This window comes from Budorcas taxicolor, chromosome 3 (assembly GCF_023091745.1).
Source record: "Budorcas taxicolor isolate Tak-1 chromosome 3, Takin1.1, whole genome shotgun sequence".
In the NCBI taxonomy this organism is placed as follows: Eukaryota; Metazoa; Chordata; class Mammalia; order Artiodactyla; family Bovidae; genus Budorcas; species Budorcas taxicolor.
In genome coordinates, this window is record NC_068912.1 from 28,835,473 (window position 1) to 28,860,101 (window position 24,629).

The window sequence follows — 24,629 nt, forward strand, 5'->3', positions numbered from 1 at the left end:
GCATTCAATAAATATTTGTTGACTGATGGGTGGTGTGAGTTACTAGAAATTAATCATTTTTAAATCATACCACACTTCTTTGCAAAGACATTTTAATATCTTCTAGTTCTGATGTCAAATGATCCTGCTTCTCATTTGATTCTTTTAAGTTTTCATTCTGTAATCCTAAAAGAGAAAGTCGTAAATAGATATTTACTTAATAGAAAATACAAACCAAGGAAACAAATTATTTGTAACAATTATTTTTTCTTACATTACATACTCCAAATTGAGGGAGAATTATGCAAATATAGATTCACTAATATTGGTCATCATCAACTTTTGTTGACCATCAAAATTGTTATTGCCCAAGCACTCAAACATATAGGGGTTTTAGTGCTACATTTTTTAGTAATAGCTAAGCACTGGAAGAGGCTTTTTAGTTCCTCTTCACTCAGAAAACAAAGATCATGGCATCCGGTCCCATCACTTCATGGGAAATAGATGGGGAAACAGTGGAAACAGTGTCAGACTTCATTTCTTTGGGCTCCAAAATCACTGCAGATGGTGATTGCAGCCATGAAATTAAAAGATGCTTACTCCTTGGAAGAAAAGTTATGACCAACCTAGACAGCATATTCAAAAGCAGAGACATTACTTTGCCGACTAAGGTCCGTCTAGTCAAGGCTATGGTTTTTCCTGTGGTCATGTATGGATGTGAGAGTTGGACTGTGAAGAAAGCTGAGTGCCAAAGAATTGATGCTTTTGCACTGTGGTGTTGGAGAAGACTCTTGAGAGTCCCTTGGACTGCAAGGAGATCCAACCAGTCCATTCTGAAGGAGTTCAACCCTAGGATTTCTTTGGAAGGAATGATGCTAAAGCTGAAACTCCAGTATTCTGGCCACCTCATGCGAAGAGTTGACTCACTGGAAAAGACTTTGATGCTGGGAGGGATTGAGGGCAGGAGAAGAAGGGGACGACAGAGGATGAGATGGCTGGATGGCATCACTGACTCGATGGACATGAGTCTGAGTGAACTCCGGGAGTTGGTGATGGACAGGAAGGCCTGGTGTGCTGTGATTCACGGGGTCACAAAGAGTCGGACATGACTGAGCGACTGAACTGAACTGAACTGAAGCACTGGAAGCACTTCCCTGGTGGCTCAGACAGTAAAGAATCTGCTTGCAATGCAGGAGATCCGAGCTCAATCCCTAGGTCGGGAAGATCCCCTGGAAAAGGGAATGGCTACCACTCTAGCACTCTTGCCTGAAGAAATACATGGACAGAGGAGCCCGGTGGGCTACAGTCCATGGAGTCACAAAGACTAGGACATGACTGAGTGACTATCACTCACTCAATCACTCACACATGTATTAGGAAACAACCTTAATATTCAAAAGGAGACAGATTAGACTATGGTGATACAATGATATACCATGTAGCCACTGTAAATGATGATATAGCTGTTTATTTATTACTAATTTGGACATCCATAAAATATAGAATAAAAAGGGAAAGTTAAAAATAGCATTTATATAAATAGTACATGTGAAAGGAAAGAACACACAAAAAGTTCAAAAGCAATTTATCTCCTAATGGTGAAATTGTTCATGATTTTATCATTTACTATTCTGATTTTACATTTTTCTAAATTGTTGTATTTACTTATTTAGATACTATGAAAAAAAGCAAATAACTTCACTTGATAGCTAATATTTACTAAATCCTAAGTGTCGGGTGCTATTTTTATGCTTTATCTGTGTGCATTCACTTTTAAATCTCATAAAAACACAAACAGTAAGAAGCTCATGCTCATCCCTGGGTTCGAATTATTCTATTTCCTTTCACTAGCTACCTACACATGGGCATGATACTTAACCAACTGCTCCCTACTTTTCCCACATGGAAAATGACAGTTAATGATATTTCAAAGAGTTCCTATTAGGATTACACAAGATAATGCAACTTAAAACATTTAATCACAGTGTCTAGCATATAGTAAAATGTTAAATACTATTATGATTATGGTGATGATGATATGATGTATACAGAAACTGGAACTACTGGGCAAGCAGACAAATAATCAAAAATAAGTGCTGATGAGTACTCATGAGCAATTCTGGGAATAAATACAGAGGTGGTACCTAAGCCTAATAAGACCAATAAGTGTTAGAAGTAAGGGGAGACAGACATAGGAGAGGGAAAGTTCAAGGAAGGCTTCCAGAAAGTGACAGCTGAGTTAAAATATTTGAAAGCCAGTAACAATTAACAAAAGTAGCGGGAGCTGAGGGAGGAAAGAAAATCACAAGAGATACAAAAGAGCATATACAAATTCAAAAAACAGAGAGATAGGATAAACATTCTGAAGTCTAGAAATGTATTTCATCAGCATGAAACAAGCACAAGAGAGAAATCATAATATCTGCTATTAGATATGATTTGAAAAATAATGACAAAGTCATAATAGGATTCACATAACTTGCTCAGAAGTATGTGCTTTCTAAGTCATGAAAAACAATAAAAGATGTCAAGCAACAGAATAATGTTTCAGACTTATATTTTTAAAAACTTCCAGTCTCAAAATCTGCATAGAAATGAAGGTGTTAGTGCTCCATTCTAGGGAAAGAATATCTGGAGAGAGGGAAATGATAACTAAAGACTATCTATTACAATACTATTTACAATGGTCTATTAGTAAGTGTCTCCTCTGTGAAATTATAATCACAAACTAGTAGTTAGGCATGTGTGGGAACAGAATATATGCTGCTTAAAAATACTAAAAATCTCTAAGCCAAAACTTAATTTGAAGTTCCCCTAAGGTCCCCAGAATCCTGGAAGCTATAAAAGTAAATTTTCTCTGTAAAAATATACCTCCAACTCAGCCCTTAAAGAATTTCCACAGATGAAATTACAGGACTTCAAAATCAAAACCATAAGAGTAAACAGAATACTACTACAAGAAAAGTCAGCAGAAAAAAGACAAACTTTACCTGATTGCAAGATTTCAGATGTTAGGATTACTGGCTGTAATTACTGGCTTAAAAAAATAAAAAGTTTTGTGTATCATTTTTAAAAACTAAAAGAAGGGATTTCGCCAGTTGTCCGGTGGTTAAGACTCCATGCTTCCAATGCAAGAGACACAGGCTCAAACCCAGATCAGAGAACGAAGATCCCACATGCTATGCAGCACAGCCAAAAGATTTTTTTTAATTAAAAACAAAAAAGGTAAAAGAAATAAGGAAGATATCCAAAAACTAAAACTTATGTAGAAATGACATATAAAATTGAAACTGAAAATTCTATTGGAGTAATAGTGAGGTATGTCATTTTAAACAAACACACCTCTAAAAGGGAATAAAAAAATTCAGGATCAAATATTAAGAACATTAAAATCATTAAACTCCTGAAAAAATAATGAAATTAACGGTCACAAAGTGAAGGCAAAATAGAAACTTGGAGAAATAACATAAGCACAAAAACTGATTTTGCCTCGAGGAATTCACAAGTCCTGGCAAAGCTGGATTTTGATCTGAAATTATGATGAAGTGAGAAAAAAATATGAAAACTCAAAGACTGTATAAGGTAAGAGGTTCAAGAATTAAACTTGTACAATAAGTTCAGTTCAGTTCAGTCGCTCAGTCGTGTCCTACTCTTTACGACCCTGTGGACTGCACCACCCCAGGCTTCCCTGTCCATTAGCAAATCCAGAGCCTGCCCAAACTCATGTTCATCGAGTCATGACTCCATCCAACCATCAAATCCTCTGTTGTCCCCTTCTACTCCTGCCTTCAATCTTTCTGAGCTTCTGGGTCCCTCCAAATGAGTCAGTTCTTCACATCAGGTGGCCAAAGTATTGAGATTTCAGCATCAGTCCTTCCAATGAATATTCAAAACTGATTTCCTTTAGGATTGACTGGTTTGATCTCCCTGCAGTTCAAGGGACTCTCAAGAGTCTTCTCCAACACCACAGTTCAAAAGCACCAATTCTTCAGCATTCAGCTTTTTTTATGGTCCACATCCATACATGACTACTGGAAAAACCATAGCTTTGACTATATGGATCTTTCTGGGCAAAGTAAAGCTTTGCTTTTTAATATGCTGTCTAGGTTGGTCATAGCTTTCTTCCAAGGAGCAAGCGTCTTTTAATTTCATGGCTGCAGTCACCATCTGCAGTGATTTTGGAGCCCAAGAAAATAAAGTCTCACTGTATCCATTGATTGCCCATCTATCTGCCATGAAGTGATGAAACTGGGTATCATAATCTTAGTTTTTTGAATGTTGAGTTTTAAGCCAGCTTTTTCACTCTCCTCTTTCACCTTCATCAAGAGGTTCTTTAGTTCCTCTTCAATTTCTACCATAAGGGTGGTGTCATCTGCATATTTGAGGTTATTGGTATTTCTCCCAGCAATCTTGATTCCAGCTTGCACTTCATCCAGCCCAGCATTTCGCATGATGTACTCTGCACAGAAGTTAAATAAGCAGGATGACAATATAAGCCTTGATGTACTCCTTTCCCAATTTGGAACCAGTCCATTGTTCCATGTCCAGTTCTAACTGTTGCTTCTGGACCTGCATACAGATTTCTCAGAAGGCAGGTAAGGTGGTCTGGTATTCCCATCTCTTTAAGAATTTGTTGTGATCCAACAGTCAAAGGCTTTAGCATAGTTAATGAAGCAGATGATTTTCTGGAATTCCATTGCTTTTCTATGATCCAGTGGATGTTGGCAATTTGATCTCTGGCTTCTCTGCCTTTCTAAATCCAGCTTGAACATCTGGAAATTCTCGGTTCATGTACTGTTGAAGCCTAGCTTGGAGAACTTTGAGCATTACTTTGCTAGCATGTGAGATGACTGTAATTATACGGTAGTCTGAACATTGTTTGGCATTGCCTTTCTTTGGGATTGGAATGAAAACTGATCTTTTCCAGTCCTGTGGCCACTACTGAGTTTTCCAAATTTGCTGGCATATTGAGTGCAGCACTTTCACAGCATCATCTTTTAGGATTTGAAACAGCTCAACTGGAATTCCATCACCTCCACTAGCTTTGTTTGTAGTGATGGCCCACTTGACTTCACATTCCAAAATGTCTGGCTCTAGGTGAGTGATCACATCATCATGGTTATCTGGGTCATAAGATCTTATTGGTATAGTTCTTGCCACCTCTTCTTAATATCTTCTGTTTCTGTTAGGTCCATACCATTTCTGTCCTTTATCATGCTCATCTTTGCATGAAATATTCCCTTGGTATCTCTAATGTTCTTGAAGAGTCTTTCCTACCTCTAGTGTTTTCCATTCTACTGTTTTCTTCCATTTCTTTGCACTGAAAACTTAGGAAGGCTTTCTTATCTCTTCTTTCTATTCATTAGAACTCTGCATTTAGATGGATATATCTTTCTTTTTCTTCTTTGCCTTTCACTTCTCTTCTTTCCTCAGCTATTTGTAAGCCCTCCTCAGCCTTTTTTCATTTCTTTTTCTTGGGGATGGTTTTAACCACCACGTCCTGTACAACATTATGAACCTCTGTCCATATTTCTTCAGACACACCATCAGATCTAATCCCTTGAATCTGTTTGTCACTTACACTGTATAATCATAAGGGTTTTGATTTAGGTCATACCTGAATGGCCTAGTGGTTTTCAGTACTTTCTTCAATATAAGTCTGAATTTTTCAATGAGGAGTTCACGATCTGAGCCTCAGTCAGCCCTCGGTCTTGTTTTCACTTACTGTAGCTTCTCCATCTTCAACTGCAAATATAATCAATCTGATTTCAGTATTGACCATCTGGTGATGTCCATGTGTAGAGTCGTCTCTTGTGTTCATGGAAGAGAGTGTTTGCTATGACCAGTCTGTTCTCTTGGCAAAACTCCGTTAGCCTTTGCCCTGCTTCATTTTGTACTCCAAGGCCAAACTTGACTGTTACTCCAGGTATCTCTTGACTTCCTGCTTTTGTATTCCAGTCCCCTAGATGAAAAGGACATGTTTTCTGCTTGGTGTTAGTTCTAGAAGGTCTTGTAGGTCATCACAGAACCATTCAACTATAGCTTCTTTGGCATTAGTGACTGGGGCATAGACTTTGATTACTGTGATATTGAATGGTTTGCCTTGGAAACAAACAGAGATCATTCTGTTATTTTTGAGACTGCACCCAATACTGCATTTCAGACTCTTTTGTTGACTATGAGGGTTACTCCATTTCTTCTAAGGGATTCTTGCACACAGGAGTAGATATAACGGTCATCTGAATTAATTCGCTCATTCCGGCCCATTTTAGTTTACTGATTCCTAAAATGTTGATGTTCACTCTATTCATAGCCCGTTTGACCACTTCCAATTTACCTTGATTCATGGTCCTATCATTCCAGGTTCCTATATAATATTGTTCTTTACAGCATTGGACTTTACTTCCATCATCAGTCACATCCAGAACTGGGCTTTGTTTTCGCTTTGGTTCAGCCTCTTTATTCTTTCTGGAGCTATTTCTCTACTCTTCTCCAGTAGCATATTGGGCAGCAACCAACCTGGGAAGTTAACCTTTCAGTGTCATATCTTTTTGCCTTTTCATACGGTTAATGGATTTCTCAAGGCAAGAATACTGAAGTGGTTTTCCATTCCCTTCTCCAGTGGACCACGTTTTGTCAGAACTCTCCACCATGATCTGTCTGTCTTGGGTAGACCTACACAGCTTGGCTCATAGCTTCATTGAGTTAGACAACACTGTAATCCATATGATTAGTTTGCTTGGTTTTCTGTGATTGTGGTTTTCATTCTGTCTGCCCTCTGATGGATAACAATAAGGGGCCTATAGAAGTTTCCTGATGGGAGGGACTGGTTGTAAGGCAATCTGGATCTTGCTCTGATGGGCGGGGCCATGCTCAGTAAATCTTTAACCCAATTTTCTGTTGATGGGCGGAGCTGTGTTCTCTCCCTGTAGTTTGGCCTGAAGCCAAACTATGGTAGGGGTAATGATGGTAATGGCCTCCTTCAAAAAGACTTACGCTAACACACCAGCTCCCAGGACTGTTATAGTCAGTGCCCCTGACTCCACTGCAGGCCACTGTCAACACATGCCTCTGCCTGAGACTCCTGGAAACTCACAGTCAAGTCTGGCTCAGTCTCTTGTGTGGTCACTGCTCCTTTTTCCTGGGTCCTTGTGCACACACAAGGTTTTGTTTGTGCCCTCCAAGAGTCTGTTTCCCCAGTCTTGTGGAAGTTCTATAATCAAATCCCACTGGCCTTCAAAGTCAAATTCCCTGGGGGTTCTCAGTCCCTTTGCCAGATTTCCAGGTTGGGGAATCTTTTATGGGCCCTAGAACTTTTCAACGGTTGGAGAACTTCTTTGGTATAATTTTTCTCCAGTTTGTGGATTATCTGCTTGGTGGCTCTATAGTGGGGCTAATGGCGATCTCCTCCAAGAGAACTTATGCCACACAACATGGCTCCAAGGTCTGCTACAGCCAGAGCCCCTGTCCCCACGGCAGGCCACTGCTGACCTGTGCCTTTGCAGGAGACACTCAAACACTCAAAGGCAGGTCTGGCTCAGTCTCTGTGGGGTCTCTGGGTCCTGGTGTACACAAGGATTTGTTTGAGGCCTCTGAGCATCTCTGACAGGTGCAGGGTTTGATTTTAAATGCAGATTTGTACAGTAAGCTAGGACAATCATTATATATGGATGAAGCAAAAATAAATGAACCCTCAAGCAAATCTGCAGCACAAGTTTACATCACCTGAGTGGTCCAATTAATCCCAAGCCATGAAACTTACTTAAGATGGGTAGAGCCACCATGCACATGGTAAAAGCAAATGAGAATCCTCCAAAGAGGAAGCTAAACTACCTACAAACAGGCAGGCCTTATAATAAGAGAAAGTTTTTCTTGAAAAAAATTTTTCAAGAAAAATAATAAACATGTAGTCAACTATGTATAAAATAGATACTAATGAGAACCTACTGTACAGGCCAGGTAACTCTATTCAGTGCTCTCAAGTGGCCTATATAGGAAGGAAATCCAAAAAGAGATTATGCACACATATGGCTGATTCACTTTGCTCTACAGTAGAAAATAACACAATGCTGTAAAGCAACTATACTCTGACATAATTTTTTAAAAATGTAGTCAAAGACAAAAAGGTCCCCAGTGAAACAGGCTAAATAAATAAAACAAAATCTGGACTAAAATTTATCAGAAAAAAAGATAAATATTTAGATAAAGAATTATCAGAAAGAAACTATAAATAGCTATTCTTAGTATATTTAAAGAATAAAAAGCTTAAATTAAATAAGAAACAAAATTACATAAAGTAGAATAGCAGATCTAAAAATAAGAACAACATCATAATAAATATCTAATAACTAAAACTGAAAGAGTTCACAGTGGATGAGAAACAAAAACAGAATTAGTGAATGACAAGATGGGTCATCTAGAATAAGGCACAGAAAGGCAAAACTGTGAAAAGATAGAAAAGAAATTAATAGTCACAGAAGAGGGAGAAAATTAGCAAGAGTTTTATTCAAATTTCAAAGAGGAGAGGAAACAGAGACTAGAACAAATATAATGTCTGAAGAAAAGCAATAATAAAAGACATTAATTTACAGATTTAAGAAACTATAAAATAAAATTAAGTATATATCATATCATATTGAAAATGCTAAAATATCAAAAACAAAGCAAATCTAAAAAAACCAAGAGAGGGGAAGGATAACTTTACCTTCAAAGGTTCAACAGTTAGTTTGACAAGTAATACAAAGGAAACCAAAAGAAAGCAAATACTACCTTCAGTGTGCTAAAACAAAATGGTTTTAATATACAGTGCACCAACCAGAAATATATACAAAACAAAAAAATCCTTTCAGATGAGAATGAACAAACAAATGTTCAGACAAATAGGAGAGAGATCATCACAAACATATTTTCACTAAAGGATATTCTAAGTATTTCTCTTCAAGGCAGAAAGAATAGGGCCCAAATTAAAGATCTAAGAATTAAAGGGAGGGATCAAGATCAAAATGATAAGAGCAGGAGGACACGAAACTTACCTCCCCATCAAGAACACATCAAAAATACATCTATATGCAGAATTATATTCACTGAAAACTAAGTGAAAAAATGGCATCCATTTTTCTTTTTTTTTTTTCTAAAAATGGCATCCATTTTTTCCCTTGCACATCCAAAGCTGTAAGATGGAATCCGGTAGGAAGAGAAGAGAAGCAATCAGATCACGACCTCTGCACCATGAGGCAACATGGAAGAAGAAGGGAATCCTCCTTGAGAGATGAGCAGTTCAAATCACATTTTGGGTATATTAGCCCTCAGGTCCAAAAGTAGGAAGACAAGTCACCTAAACTGGTTAGAAAACCAATGAGACTAACAAGGGGGCTGCAAGAAACCTAGATTCAAATCATCAAGAAAGGTGCAACATTTTCATACTCCTGAAACAAGGCAGAGTAAGCAAATTGAATTTGCACTGTACTCTAGCCTCTTTCCCGTAACTTCCACAGTGTGCCACCCAGCCTGAGCCAAGTGATTGCTCAGGCCTTGTGTGCTTTGCAACACAACTCCACACTAGGGAAAGAGTTGCTGTGGCTAAGGACAGCGCTCAGTTGTGAGGGACTATACCAGCCCAGACACAAAACAGCATCTGAATAGGGAGGTGTAACCATTACCAGCACTTACAGTAGCAATGTATCAGAAGTAGTACCAGATTCTGACTACGGCTGACACCACCATACCTTGCACCCAGACCCACATCAGCCATGCCTGCCAGCTCTGCAGCCCAAATCCAAACTAGGGTGAGGGTTGCAAAGGCAGTTCAGACCCAGAACAGTGTCTGAAGAGGCAGGGGCAGCTATTAATGGTACTCACAGAGGCAGTACATTAAAAGCAGTCCAGACTCTTTGTAATCAGGGATGCCACGATCCACACTCAGACCAACATCAAGCACCTGCACTGCCCCCTCTTGCTCCAGAACTGCTGCATATGAGGTAAGGGTGCCAGTGCTGGGAGGGAAGAGAGCACACACCTAGAACGAACAAAGATGGCTCAGACCCAACTCTTAGAGCTTCTGTGTGAGCAAGTGGAGACCTGACCCTGCCTCCAACAGGGTAATGTTGGCCACTGAGAAAAGAAGCCCTGGCTCACACTTGACTGTGGCTCTAATCCCTCCATTTCCAACCCAACCTCTTAGCAAGGTGATAGTTGCCAGCACACACTGGGGAAAGACATGATTCATGTTCACATCAGATCCTGTCCACAACATATAAAAATAATAATAAAAGTAGATTTATAATCAGAGATAAAAAGTTAACATTAGAAAAGTAGGTTTAACATTAGAAAATAACATTAAAAACTAATCATTAATGAAGAAAAAAATATGGCATCTCAATATATGCCCCCTAAAAAGTATTTGATTTTAACTGATATTTTTGTGGATAATGAGTCAGTATCCATTCGTTATAAAACTCCTTGATATATTGGAAATAGACAGAATTCTCTTCCAGAAAGCAAGGATGCAATAATAAGCAACTGCATTCCCCATAACTAGCTTTGTGCCTGGCACAGAACAGAAAGGAGGTTAATAAAAGTTGAATGAATAAATTAATGAGTAATGATTTGAAAATGCTAATATATATCCAAAAGAAAGTTTCCAACTGCCTTCTAACTCCATTATACATGTATTGTAGGACAATGTAGAGCTTACATTCAAAAGGACAGCAAGGAAGCAGAGACCTCAAATTTGCTAAAGCAAAAAGGTAAAGAAAACTTTCATAAATATGTTGAGGAAGAAAAAAATTTTATATGCTATGTATGAAGAGCAAGGGTTTCCAAGTCAAAGTTTGGAAAGGAGAGGAACAATGAAAGTTAAGACAAGCAGAAAAGCCAACACTGATAAGAGAATGAAAAAAAGTAATGGGTTTAATCATGTATAACTGATATGTAGCCTCATGAAAAAGAGCCAAAGCCCTCCAAACAGAATCCTATTTAAAAGTATAGTACTCTTAATAAACAGAGAGAAAAAGAGTCAAAATTTTCTCCCCTTAAGTTTTTTTTTCTTAAATCTCTGATCACTGATACTCTTTAGTAGACAAGTATTGGCAAGTGACAAAAATTAGGTAACAACAAGAAATTATTATTATTTTCTTGTAAAATTATCTCCAGGTTGCCAAATTCAGACTTAAACCGAAGAAAAGTAAGGAAAACCACTAGACCATTATGTATGACCTAAGTCAAATCCCTTACGATTATATAGTGGAATTGACAGATTCCAGGGATTAGATCTGATAGAGAGAGTGCCTGAAGAACTATGGAAGGAAGTTAGTGACACTGTACAGGAGGTAGTGATCAAGACTATCCCCAAGAAAAATAAATGCAAAATGGATATCTGAGGAGGCCTTACAAATGGCTGAGAAAAGAGAAGCTAAAGGCAAAGAAGAAAAGGAAAGGCATGCCCATTTGAATGCAGAGTTCCAAAGAATATCAAGGAGAGATAAGAAAGCCTTTCTCAGTGATCAATGCAAAGAAATAGAGGAAAACAATAGAATGGAAAAGACTAGAGATCTCTTCAAGAAAATTAGAGATACCAAGGGAACATTTCATGCAAAGATGGGCCCAATAAAGGACAGAAATGGTACGGACTTAACAGAAGCAGAAGATATTAAGGAGATGGCAAGAATACAGGAGAAGTATACAAAAAAGATCTTCATGACCCAGATAACCATGATGGTGTCATCACTCACCTACAGCCAGACATCGTGGAATGCGAAGTCAAGTGGGCCTTAGGAAGCATCACTACAAATAAAGCTAGTGGAGGTGATAGAATTCCAGTTGGGCTATTTCAAATCCTAAAAGATGATGCTGTGAAAGTGCTGTACTCAATATGCCAGCAAATTTGAAAGACTCAGCAGTGGCCACAGGACTGGAAAAGGTCAGGTTTCATTCCAATCCCAAAGAAAGGCAATGCCAAAGAATGCTCAAACTATCACACAATTGTACTCATCTCACATGCTAGCAAAGTAATGCTCAAAATTCTCCAAGCCAGGCTTCAACCATATGTGAACCATGAACTTCCAGATGTTCCAGCTGGATTTAGAAAAGCCAGAGAAACCAGAGAGCAAACTGCCAACATCCGTTGGATCATTGAAAAAGCAAGCAAGTTCCAGAAAAACATCTACTTCTGCTTCATCGACTACGCCAAAGCCCTTGACTGTGGGGATCACAACAAACTGTGGAAAAATCTTAAAGAGATGGTAATACCAGACTACCTCACCTGCTTCCTGAGAAATCTTTATGCAGGTCAAGAAGCAAAAGTTAGAACTGGACATGGAACAACAGACTGGTTCCAACTCGAGAAAGGAGTACGTCAAGGCTGTATATTGTCACCCTGCTTGTTTAACTTATATGCAGCATACATCATGTGAAATGCAAGGCTGGATGAAGCACAAGCTGGAATCAAGACTGCTGGGAGAAATATCAATAACCTCAGATATGCCAATGACACCACACTTATGGCAGAAAACTAAGAAGAACTAAAGAGCTTCTTGATGAAAGTGAAAGAAGAGAGTGAAAACATTGGCTTAAAATTCAACATTCAGAAAACTAAGATCATGGAATCCAGTCTCATCACTTCATGGCAAATAGATGGGGAAACAGTAGAAACAGTGACAGACTTTATTTTCTTGGGCTCCAAAATCACCACAGATGGTGACTGCAGCCATGAAATTAAAAGATGCTTGCTCCTTGGAAGAAAAGCTATGATCAACCTGCTGCTGCTGCTGCTAAGTCACTTCAGTCATGTCCGACTCTGTGTGACCCCATAGACGGCAGCTCACCAGGCTCCCCCGTCCCTGGGATTCTCCAGACAAGAACACTGGAGTGGGTTGCCATTTTCTTTTCCAATGCATGAAAGCGAAAAGTGAAAGGGAAGTCGCTCAGTCGCGTCCGATTCTTCACGACCCCATGGACTGCAGCCCACCAGGCTCCTCTGTCCATGGGATTCTCCAGGCAAGAGTACTGGAGTGGGGTGCCATTGCCTTCTCCCATGATCAACCTAGACAGCATATTAAAAAGCAGAGACATTACGTTGCCAACAAAGATCTGTCTAGTCAAAGCTATTGTTTTTCCAATAGTCACGTATGGACTACCCGAAAGTTGGACTAAAGAAAGCTAAGTGCCAAAGAACTGATGTTTTGAACTGTGGTGTTGGAGAAGAAAATCAATCCTGAATATTCATTGGAAGGACTGATGTTGAAGCTGAAGCTCCAATACTTTGGCCACCTGATGCAAAGAAGTGACTCACTGCAAAAGACCTTGATGCTGGGAAAGACTGAAGGCGAGAGGAGAAGGGGACAACAGAGGATAAGACAATTGGATGGCACCACCAACTCAATGGACATCAGTTTGAGCAAGTTCCGGTAGTTGGTGATGGACAGGAAAGCCTGGCATGCTGCAGTCAATGGGGTTGCAAAGAGTCAAACACAACTGAGTGACTGAACTGAACTGAAGAAAATGTTAAAAATAAAAATTAGCTGATCATAATTAATTTAAATGGATAGTTCCAGGGAGAATGAAGTAGTTGGTAACAGACCAAGCTTCATGCTGAAAATAACTAGTAAACACAGAAACAAATCTAAACAAAAAGGACTGAAGAGGCTAAGATTACTAACAGATACGTTCTAATAAGTCAACTGACAAAATTTAGCTGACATCTACTGATTCTAGGCATGAGCAAGAGGCTTAAATGCTGACTTGGTCCCAGCAGAGGGCTGTTTCCAGGGGATTAAAATAGACAGCATATATGTGACAACCTAGAGGGGTGGAAACCACCTCCCGTCCCCAAGAGAAAGGGGATAGACCTATGATTGATTCATGTTAATATATGGCAGAAACCAATACAATATTCCAAAGCAATTATCCTCTAATTAAAAATAAATAATTTTTTTAAAATAGCATAGTTTTATGGGTCTCAAAGAGCTGAATACACAAAATTGAAGACTCAAAAAAAACTCATCAACTTGACTATTTCCCTTCATTCAGCTAGCCTCTAATTGGATTACAGTAATCAGCCCAATTTCTCCCTAGCAAACAGAAAACAACATCAGCCAGTGCCTGTAACTTTTCTTATAACAATGTATGGAATTCAATCAAAAAATTACTGGACACATCAAAAGATAAGGACAAATCACTAAAAAGTAAGATTAAAAAGGAATAGAAAATAGAATGGAGGTCACCAAGGGCTGAGGGGAGGAGGAAATGGGAAGTTACTGCTTAATGGATACAGTAATTTTGCAAGATGAAGAGTTCTGGAGATAAATACTACTGATGACTGCCTAACAATGTGAATGTATCTGTACCACTGAGCCATACACTTAAAAATGATTAAGATAGTAAATTTTATGTTATATGTATTTTACTGTGTTTTTAAAAAGAAACAGATCAAAAGGTGAATCAGATGTTGAAGTAAAAAGAGAACTATAAAATATCAATGACTAATATATTCAAAAAGGATGAAATGTCACTTTTAAAAGAGAAGTTAACCAGAGAAATGGAATCTTTAGAAAAATAATTAAATGGAAATTTTAGAAGGAAGAAATATGATTAAAGTTAAGAATTCAATAAATGAGTTTAAAAGCAATTAGACACAGTAGAAGGCAGGGTTAAATAACAGGTCAGTAGAAGATATCTAAGCTGAAACAAAGAGAAAACCAAGTGGAAGATAGATAAATAGATGGGAAACAATGAAAAGTAACTTAAATGTATATATTTCAGTGGCTATAAGTCTGTAGAATCATACAATGTTATTTATTACCAATAAGTTGTTTCCAGTTTATATGATAAGATTAAACATTAATTCCTCTTAACACCTATTAAAATTCTATTTTATATATATATGTATAGCAACATATTGGGCAGTATAGAGTTACAAAGATATTTAGTAAGACACTGCCCTCAAGACACTCATGGTCACAGGAGACATACAAGTAATGCTTAAGCCACTCTTAACAATAAGGAGTTCAGGAGAATTTAGTCAATAGATTTGGAGAGGAGGTAGAAGGTTCATTTAGGTTAGCAGAAGTAGCCAAAAGCCGGTGAGAGAGGGAGAACATAAAATGTAAAAGTTAAACAATTTCAGTATCTGGAGTACAGGACACAGTAATGACAGTAAGGTAAAATGAGCAGGCATAGGTTAACAGGAACTAAATAATTCTTTGCCATGTTTTCAAGAGAAAAGTGAAAAAATGCCGCAAGATCTCCATGATGTTCTGAAAGGAGCACAGTATTTCACAAAGTGCACACCTTTCAAGTGCCTTACTACTTGAACAAGTTTGAAAAATACTCAATAAAAAGATAGTCTAAAATATTACATGACACTAAAGATCCTTCATAATCTGATCCAAACATTTTTTCCAGTCTCATCTATCTGAGTTCTTTAAGATATAGACTTCAAGCTATATACTAATATTTATATTACACTAGTATACTAACATATAGTAATCAGTGCTTCAAATATACCCTAATTTTCACACTTTTAAGACTTGCGCAAGCCATTTCTTCCGCCTACACTCCCTTCTCCAATTCACTGTCTAGGGAACTTTTAATCATCTATGGTGTACTTACCCTGGAGAAGGAAATAGCAACCCCCTCCAGTACTCTTGCCTGGAAAATCTCATGGATGGAGGAGCCTGGTAGGCTACAGTCCATGGGGTCACAAATTGTCAGACAAGATTGAGCAACTTCACTCTTTCTTTCTTTTAGTTGTGATGCATGAACTTAGTTGCTCCGACGAATGTGGAACCTTCTTGGATCAGGGATCAAACCTGTGTCCTCTGCATTGGCAGGCGGATTCTTAACCACTGGATCACCAGGGAAGTTCTGAACTGTCTTATTTAGGCTTTAATATTTGCTGGTTTAACATTTTGGCATACCTGACAGCATTTGTTGCCTGGTAGCTCAGACGGTAAAGCATCTGCCTGCAATGTGAAAGACCTGGGCTCAATTCCCCTGGGTCGGGAAGATCCCCTGGAGAAGGAAATGGCAACCCACTCCAGTACGCTTGCCTGGAAAATTCCATGGATGGAGAAGCCTGGTAGGTGACAGTCCATGGGATCACAAAGAGTCAGACATGACTGAGCAACTTCACTCGTTCACGGTCTACTCCAACAAACAACTTTTCATTAATGCCTTTCCAAATGCCTTGCTCCAAGAATAATTAATAACTGTCTCCATAGTGCTCCTAGAGTATTCATTTATTTACAAAATATTTGAATGCCTAATATATATTAGGCACTGTTTTATGCACTTGGAATGCATCAATGAACAAAAAAAGACAAAGATCCCTGTTTTCATGGAGCACCTTCTTGAAACTTGAAGAAAATGAGGGTATGGAAAGGGAAAAGAGGAGCCCATCTTCTCTGAAAAAGCTTCCTAAGTGACTGTTATTCCCTCCTCCAACTTTTCAACCTGGGTGGAGAATTACAGCATTAAAAACCATTACAACAAAGCTGTGTTAGTTGCTCAGTTGTATCCAACTCTTTGTGATCCCATGGACTGTATCCTGCCAGGCTCCTCTGTCCATAGGATTTCCCAGGCAAGGATACTAGTGTGTGTGTGGTGTATGCATGCTCAGTTGTATCTGATTCTTAGAAAACCCATGGATTGTAACTCACCTGACTCCTCTGTCCATGGGGATTTTCCAGACAAGAATACTGGAGTGTGTAGCCACTCCTTTCTCCAGGGTATCTTCCCAACCCAGGGATTGAACCCGCGTCTCCTGCACTGCAGGCAGATTCTTTAACTGTCTGAGCTACCAGGGAAGCCCAAAACATTACAACAAAACTGTTTCATTACAATAAAACTGTAATGAAAGCTAAAATTTTAAATATAACAAGAGGAATACATAAGACATTATCATATTTTCTTATATAAATTCTTACTTGTCTTTTCCTCCAATTGATCAATTTTATTTCTGGACTCCTCTAGCAGAAATGTTAACTCTTTCATTTTATTTTCTTTCTCAGTACTTTGGATCAATAGCAGTGATACCTAAAATGAAATATTTAAATAATACATTATAGATACAAAACATTAAATATTATACCTTAGCACTGATCATCATCTATGATCATTTTATGTACTTCCTTATATGCTTTTCATCAGTCTGTGCCTGGCATTTAGTATATGCCTGCACAGCAAACGTTTATTGAATGAAGGAATGAGCAAACTAGTGCAACATTCTTAATATTATAATAAGCATTTTAAGTTATCACTTAGAAGATTATATATTAGAATATACTGGTTCATTTGTTCTATAAATATTATTGAGCACCTACTCTGTTCCAGAAACCATAATAAGGACTGAATATACAGACATGGTGGAACTCATCCAAGAAACTCATAGCCTAGACCAGGTGACAAACAACAAAACTTGCGTATTATTGTAGAACAAAAATCTTACAGGAATTAGAAAAAAACCTAAATCTAAATCTACATTGGGGGATGTAATCAAAAATTAATCCTTCTCAAAGAATTGAACTGAATCTTGATAAACAAGTACTTAGTCTTGTCTAAGTATTCAGGTTAGTAGGAGGAAATGAGCATTCTAGACTTGTGTAAGAACACAAAGGATCAAAAGATCATGCTTCTATTCAGAGAGCTGAAATGTTTAGATGGATAGAATACAGAGTGCATGTAAAGGAAAAGTGAAAGATAAACTTATAGACTGAAGACTCACAGATCAAGATGGCAGAAAGACCTCTCTACCCTATTTTCATCTTCAAACCACCCAAAAAAATCACCAGAAAAACAACAAAGATGGACTTCATCTTCCACAAAACCATGAGACTTCTTTAATCTAAACCACAAAATGTAAAAAAAGAAAACAGTGAAAGGGAACAGAAAATGATTTAGCATAGAAATGCAAGATCAAAACTAAGAGTCTACACAGGGAAGATTACAAATGAGAAGCAAGATAATTCAATCCTAAAGAAACCCAGAATGTTTCAAGAATCTGAAGTAACAGACACTGTGGAAGCTAGGTATGAAACAGGAGACTAAGTAAAAGGAGAAGACTCTTAAGAGTCTCTTAGACTGCAAGGAGATTAAACCAATCAATCCTAAAGGAAATCAATCCTGAATACTCACTGGAAGGACTGATGCTGAAGCTCCAATACTTTGGCCACCTGATGTGAAGAACTGACTCATTGGAAAAGACCCTGCTGCTGGGAAAGATTGAAGGCAGAAGGAGACGACAGAGATTGAAGGGGACGACAGAGGATGAGATGGTTAGAGGGCATCACCAACTCAATCGACATACGTCTGAGCAAGTTCTGGGAGATAGTGAAGGACAGGGAAGCCTGGCTTGCTGCAGTCCATGGGGTTGCAAAGAGTCGGACATGACTGAGAGACTGAACAACAACAACAAAAAGTACAAGGAGATTGAAAGTCTGCTAAGAGTAGTAAGGCTTCTCTAGGCCTCTTAACCCTCCTTTCCTGGACTCTACTCCCTGAAAGCCAATCAGAGAACAATCCTATTACATGTTTGCAAGAGACACCAGCATGATCAAATCAGAGGGGAAAAAAAAAAAAAGAATCTCTAAACCTGGATTTTAGGCACAGGAAAGGTTGGAGACAAAAGATATAACTAAGAAGTCAACATATGGAATGATGAGACAGCCTGTCCTGCTAACCCAGCCCCGAAACGCTTTCAACAAAGTTTACATTCCCAGGCAAAGAATTTGGAGATTTCTAGGAAAAAAAAAAAAGTCTTGCAAATAACAACACTTAGAACTTCCAGATATACAAGCAGGATTTAGAAAAGGCAGAGAAACCAGAGATCAAATTGTCAATATTCACTGGATCATGAGGAAAGCAAAGAATTTCCAGAAAAACATCCATTTCATTAACTATGCAAAAGCCTTTACTGTATGGATCACAACAAACTATAGAAAATTCCTAAAGAGATGGGAATACCAGACCACCATACCTGCCGCCTGAGAAACCTGTATGCAGGTCAAGAAGCAACAGTTAGAACCAGATATGGAACAACAGACTGATATCCAACAGGAAAAGGAGTATGTCAAGGCTATATATTGTTACCCTATTTTTTAACTTATATGCAGAGTACATCATGTGAAATGCTAGGCAGAATGAATCACAAGCTGGAATCAAGATTGCTGGGAAAAATATCAACAACCCAGATATGGAGATGATACCACTCTAATGGTAGAAAGTGAAGAGGAACTAAACAGCCTCTTGATGAGGTGAAAGAGGAAACTGAAAAGGCTGGCTTGAAATTCAACATGACAAAAACTAAGATCACGGCATCAAGTTGCATCACTTCATGGCAAACAAATGGGGAAAAAGTGGAAACAGTAACAGATTTTATTTTCTTGGGCTCCAAAATCACTGCTGATGATAACTGCAGCAACAAAAATAAAAGATGCTTGTTCCTTGGAAGAAAAGCTATGACAAACCTAGACAGTGTATTCAAAAGCAGAGAAGCACTTTGCCAACAAAGATCTGTATAGTCAAAGCAATGGTTTTTCCAGTAGTCATGTATGGATGTGAGAGTTGGACCATAAGGAAGGCCAACCGTTGAAAAATTGATCCTTTCAAACTGTGGTGCTGGAGAGGACTCTTGAGAGTCCCCTGGACAGCAAGGAGATCAAACCAGTCAATCTTAAAGGAAATCAACTCTGAATATTGTCTGGAAGGACTGATGCTGAAGCTGAAACTCCAATACTTGGGCCACCTGATGTGAAGAGCCAACTCACTGGAAAAACAGGAAAGATGGAGAACAGGAAGAAAAGGGGGCAACAGTGAATGAGATGGTTGGATGGCACCACCAACTCAAAGGACTTGAGTTTGAGCAAACTCTGGGAGATAGTGAAGGACAGGAAAGCTTGGCGTGCTACATGGGGTTGCAAAGACTCAGATATAACAAAGCAACTAAACAACAAACACAGAGTCCCCAGCAAAACACTAGCTGGCCACAGCATCACTTTTACAAAGAACATCCAAGATCTGAAAGTTCAGCTCATGCACTCAGGATTCCAACAAGCTTCTTAGCACTTTACTCTATTTTTGTGTTCTATATAATAAGCACACTTGTCACTTTTAAGACTACCTCCTTCTTTAAGAAATCTGGTTAAAAAAATATGGTTAAAATACAGGAAAAAAATACTAACTTTTTTAAAAGATCAAAGTATAATACATAAATTAGAATTCTATTATTTAGCCAGTACTTACAGAAAACTCTAAGAATCTTCTTTGTACTTTCAATTAGTATTTGCCATTATTGTTTAAGTATATATCCTTGTTATCTATAATTATAAGGTATTTGTGCCAAGTCAGATAAAAACTCAGAAAAAATAGGGAGAAGTAGAGAGAGGATAGTCAAAGTAACTATACTACCCAAAGATTCCTTTCTATATTTCATTTTCCATTCTCGATTCAGAAATCTTGAAACTGTTAAAGTTGGCATAATCATCATCTAAAATCAACATTCTTGTGACTCTAAAAAAATATAAACTCACCACTTTCAAGTTTCCCACTATGTGACATTAACAGAAAGAAGCAAAAGAACGTTTTAGTTCACTTTCACTGGTGTCATGAATCGCATATTTCAAAATAAACTGCAAAATGTGGGTTGCATGATCATGATCATATTTATATTTTATGAAGTTTTTATCTGAACAAAAGTCCTCACAAAATTATATATTTTTACAGAATGTCCTAATACCCACTAATATAAATATTGTAGAAGATCCACTGATTTTTAAAAAAGGGATAGCATTAAGTATGTGCAAATTTGAGTCAATGGAAATTAAGGCATATGGAAAATATATTTAAACACACATAATTAAAATTCAGAACTTTATCAAGCAGCCAGCAAATAAAAATTTCTCTTGAAATTTTAAGTATCTCATTTATTAGCAAATATAAAGGATACAAAAAATAGATTTATAAAAAATACCTGCTTTTCCTTGTCATTTAATTCCTTCTTGTACTCTTCTTCAAGGTGTTGGATTTTTTCATAATCTTCCTTTACTTTGAAAGTAAAACAAATATACTTTAATATAACTGTATCACAAACAAAATTTTAAGTTTCTGATATTTTATTTCACTTTGTTATTTATGTAGATATTAAATTCCAATGGTTTCTGAAAAGATGAAACTGCTATCTTCTTGCTGCTAAACTTCTGTTTAGTAAATTTAACAATATGTAAGTTGGAATAACTTTCTAAAATTCTATAATTTTTATAACAGCACATATATAAAAGTTTTTTCTTTATAACACACTAGTCTGAAATAACAGATTTTAAAAGTATATCTATTATTATTTTAACATGCAACTTGACCAAGAAATGTAAAAATAAGACCAAATCACACTTCCAAAAACTTAAGTACAAATCATAATTTGATTTCAGGGAAAATGTAGCTTTTGAGGCAAATAGGGTATTTTTAACATATACCAATCCTCTGCCACATTCCACAAGATTTTGAGGGGCTTATAAAACCATATACAGCATAAAAGTTTCCAACAGTTTAGGCATCAAGCTGAAGGTATGAAAACATTAACAGAATCTATTAAAAATATAAATAGCAGAAGAGTAATATTTAAAATAAAAAGATTCCTACACTTAAAATGCATTTCCAGTCTGGAACTCTCAGCTTGCACACGAAGTTCCTCAAAAGCTATTATCATTTTCTGAAATATATTTAAGTTTTAAGAATCACACTAAGGCTTTTTAAATAGCTTTCTTAAAGCAATGAAAATAATAAATTTGTATCAAGTGATCATTACATTTAAAACTATACAACATTGAATAATGAAAATTCTGTAACTTTTAATAATTAAACAATTTACGAAAATGTACTGAGAATGCCTGTTATGATAGCTTCCCAGATGCTTAAAGGCACTGGAGACAGGTTATATAATATCAAAGAGCAGCAAAACAATTATTAGTACTCTAGTCATTTACTTAATAGCCCACATCAAAATCTGTAATTTTCAATTGATTTTTGCTTACAATCTATTAGAGTATAATCTCTGTGAGGTCTCTCCCAATAAGAGTTCAAATTATATTTCTTACCTGTCAGCATGAGTTCACTCAACATTCAACAAATCCTGATTTGTAAAACTGGATGAATTCATTTATTCATTTAATAAATAGTTACTGTCAATTATGTGCCAGGCACTGTTTTAGGCATTTAGGATATAAGACAAAGTCCTTATCCTTTCATTTCAGTATAAGAAAGAAGACACACCAACACAAATACACACACACACACATGCGCGCACAACACGCGCACGTGCACACACGTGCACGTGTATATCAAATAAATATCATGTAGTTTTAAGTGCTCTTCAGGAAAGTTAAAACAAGGTGAGGAGAGAAGACGACTGAGTAGAAAGATACTTCAGGTGAAACAATAAGGAGGGTAATAAAAAAGCAGAATTAAGCATATATATTTGCACAAGATCTTGGATACGAAAAGTTCTAGATAGAAAGAACAAATTCAAAGAAGCAAGATCAGAAAGAGCTTAGCAAGTCTGAGAAACAAAAAAGAAAGAATTACAGCAGAGAAGCAAACTGAAGAATGATAGGGGATGGGATTTTAAAAAAAAAGTAAACAGGCACCAGACACAGATTAATAATACTTGCTAAGTTTTTCAAATTAATGGTTATGTGCCAAAATGTGCTAGTCTCTGACACAGATTTAATATCTAATGAATTAAGTTAAATGGTGTCACTAACATGTAAATTAAAAAAACACTAAAAAACAAAATATTAACACTCATAGTATGGAATCTTGAAAATTTTACTAGATATAATCATATATCAAAAGGTAAATAATAATCCCTTTAGCAAGAACAATTGTTCATATTTTTGTAGCTATTACTCTAATTTGCTTAGAAATGCCTCTCTTTAAAATATTCAGATTTTCACTACCACTTACCTCAATGTTACTATTTAGGTCCATATAAACTTGCCTAGTTTCTTCTCGTTCATATTCATCTGTTATAAACATAAAATATTTCAAAATTAAATTTAAAACAACTATGATTCCAACAAGGTAACAGTCAAATGTCTCAGGTAAGCATTAAAATCTTTAAAAATCTGTGTTAGTAAAGGATATTGGTATATCTTTTGAGTCATTTAAAGTAGTATTAAAAATAATTTACATAAGGCATGGTCATACTTCATGACAACTACCTCAAAAGTTGGAGCTATTCAGTTATCTCTAATTTCCTTTCATAGAATTGTTACTACTCATTAATTTATTCAAATTTTGTAATATATTTATAGTTTCACCATTTACAATAATTAGGGATTTAACAACTATCTGTGAAGTATTTTTCCTTTGTATTTTTAAGATTCATGAGGTGAATTTTAAATGAAACACAAATCTCACTCTTGTTTCTGCTCTATTTTTTGAAGAGACAGAAAGGAAGGTAAACATCAAGACAAGAACAAGCTAAGAATAAGTGTAGCCCCAAAGAGAAATCTCCTGTAAATCCTCTACAATATTTTTTTTTAGTTTTTTTGTGTTTTTTTTTTAGTTTTTTAGTTTTTTTTTTTTTAACCTGAGCAATGATTCCCTCTAACTATACTCAAACTGAGTGTCGATATGTGGTACTACAGAGAATTAAGGCACAAGGCAGTAAAAGACAATGTGACTATCCCTTCATCATTCCACCTGTTTAGGCCAAGAATCACAAAAACCATGTTAAACTAAAGGAAGGGTATTAGTTCCAGATTCTAAGTAACAAGCTGCAAAACAAGAATGGCAGCTATGATAGACTCAAATGTCAATGAGGAGCGAAATGAACTGACTTTAGAAGATATAAGTATTCTTGTATTCTCAAAAACACTGGAAAGAGCTCTAGACTTATCAAAGCACGTGGAACAGGAGCCAGATCGCTTTTATTTGACTATTAAAGGGCTGGAAAAGTTAAAGAAATAGAGACAGAACGCATTGGTATTTCAACAGAAAGTTCCTCCTTCTCACTCCATCCATTCACTGTCTCATATTTACTACCCAACACAGTTAGCAACAAATCTCTATTCCACAAAAATTATTTGTACCAAAGAATTGCATCCTATTGCCAACACTTCCAATCTTCCCATTACCATCATCACTAGTACTTCCAAAATACCCTCCAGTCATTCTTCCAATAGACAAGTACTGGAAAGAAAATAAAACTACAAAAAAGAAAATAAATTGGTATAGATGTACTTTACAGTTGTCAGGAGCAAGTTGCTACAGGGGGCATAGAAAAGGGACTTTGGTAGTAAAGTGTTCTAATGTACTGATATAATAATTGTAACCAATAAAACCTATCTTTTTTGTTTTCTTGGTATCTATTCATCTCCCCACCCCCAGCTCGCTCCCTCCTTTCACCTTCCCTCCTCCCTTCCCTCTCTCTCTATCCCAGAGCATACTGGGAAACAGAGAGCATACTGGATTCTGGCAAGTACTTATGCAATGGTTCCACAGCCCTCTACACTCATCAAGCTAAGCCTCAGGGCTGGGGAACACAGAAACCACAGAGTTTAGGCAAACCAAGAGCAGAATGAGACCGAGATGTTCTTTTTGCACAAACCAAGAGCAGAGTGGGACGGTCATCCCTAGGAAGATGACATAACCTGAGAAGA

The 24,629-nt window shown here is 37.1% G+C and overlaps 1 protein-coding gene across 1 annotated transcript in view; it reads right to left on the minus strand.

The window, feature by feature from the left end:
• Positions 1-24,629, minus strand: part of SYCP1 (synaptonemal complex protein 1) — a 133,235-nt gene that overhangs the window by 93,549 nt on the left and 15,057 nt on the right. The window contains exons 8-12 of the mRNA XM_052637670.1: positions 22,930-22,988; positions 21,607-21,676; positions 20,942-21,015; positions 16,902-17,010; positions 71-165 (exon numbers count right to left, since the gene is read on the minus strand). Of these exons, the coding sequence (XP_052493630.1) occupies positions 71-165; positions 16,902-17,010; positions 20,942-21,015; positions 21,607-21,676; positions 22,930-22,988 (407 nt within the window). The remainder of the gene's footprint in view (positions 1-70; positions 166-16,901; positions 17,011-20,941; positions 21,016-21,606; positions 21,677-22,929; positions 22,989-24,629) is intronic.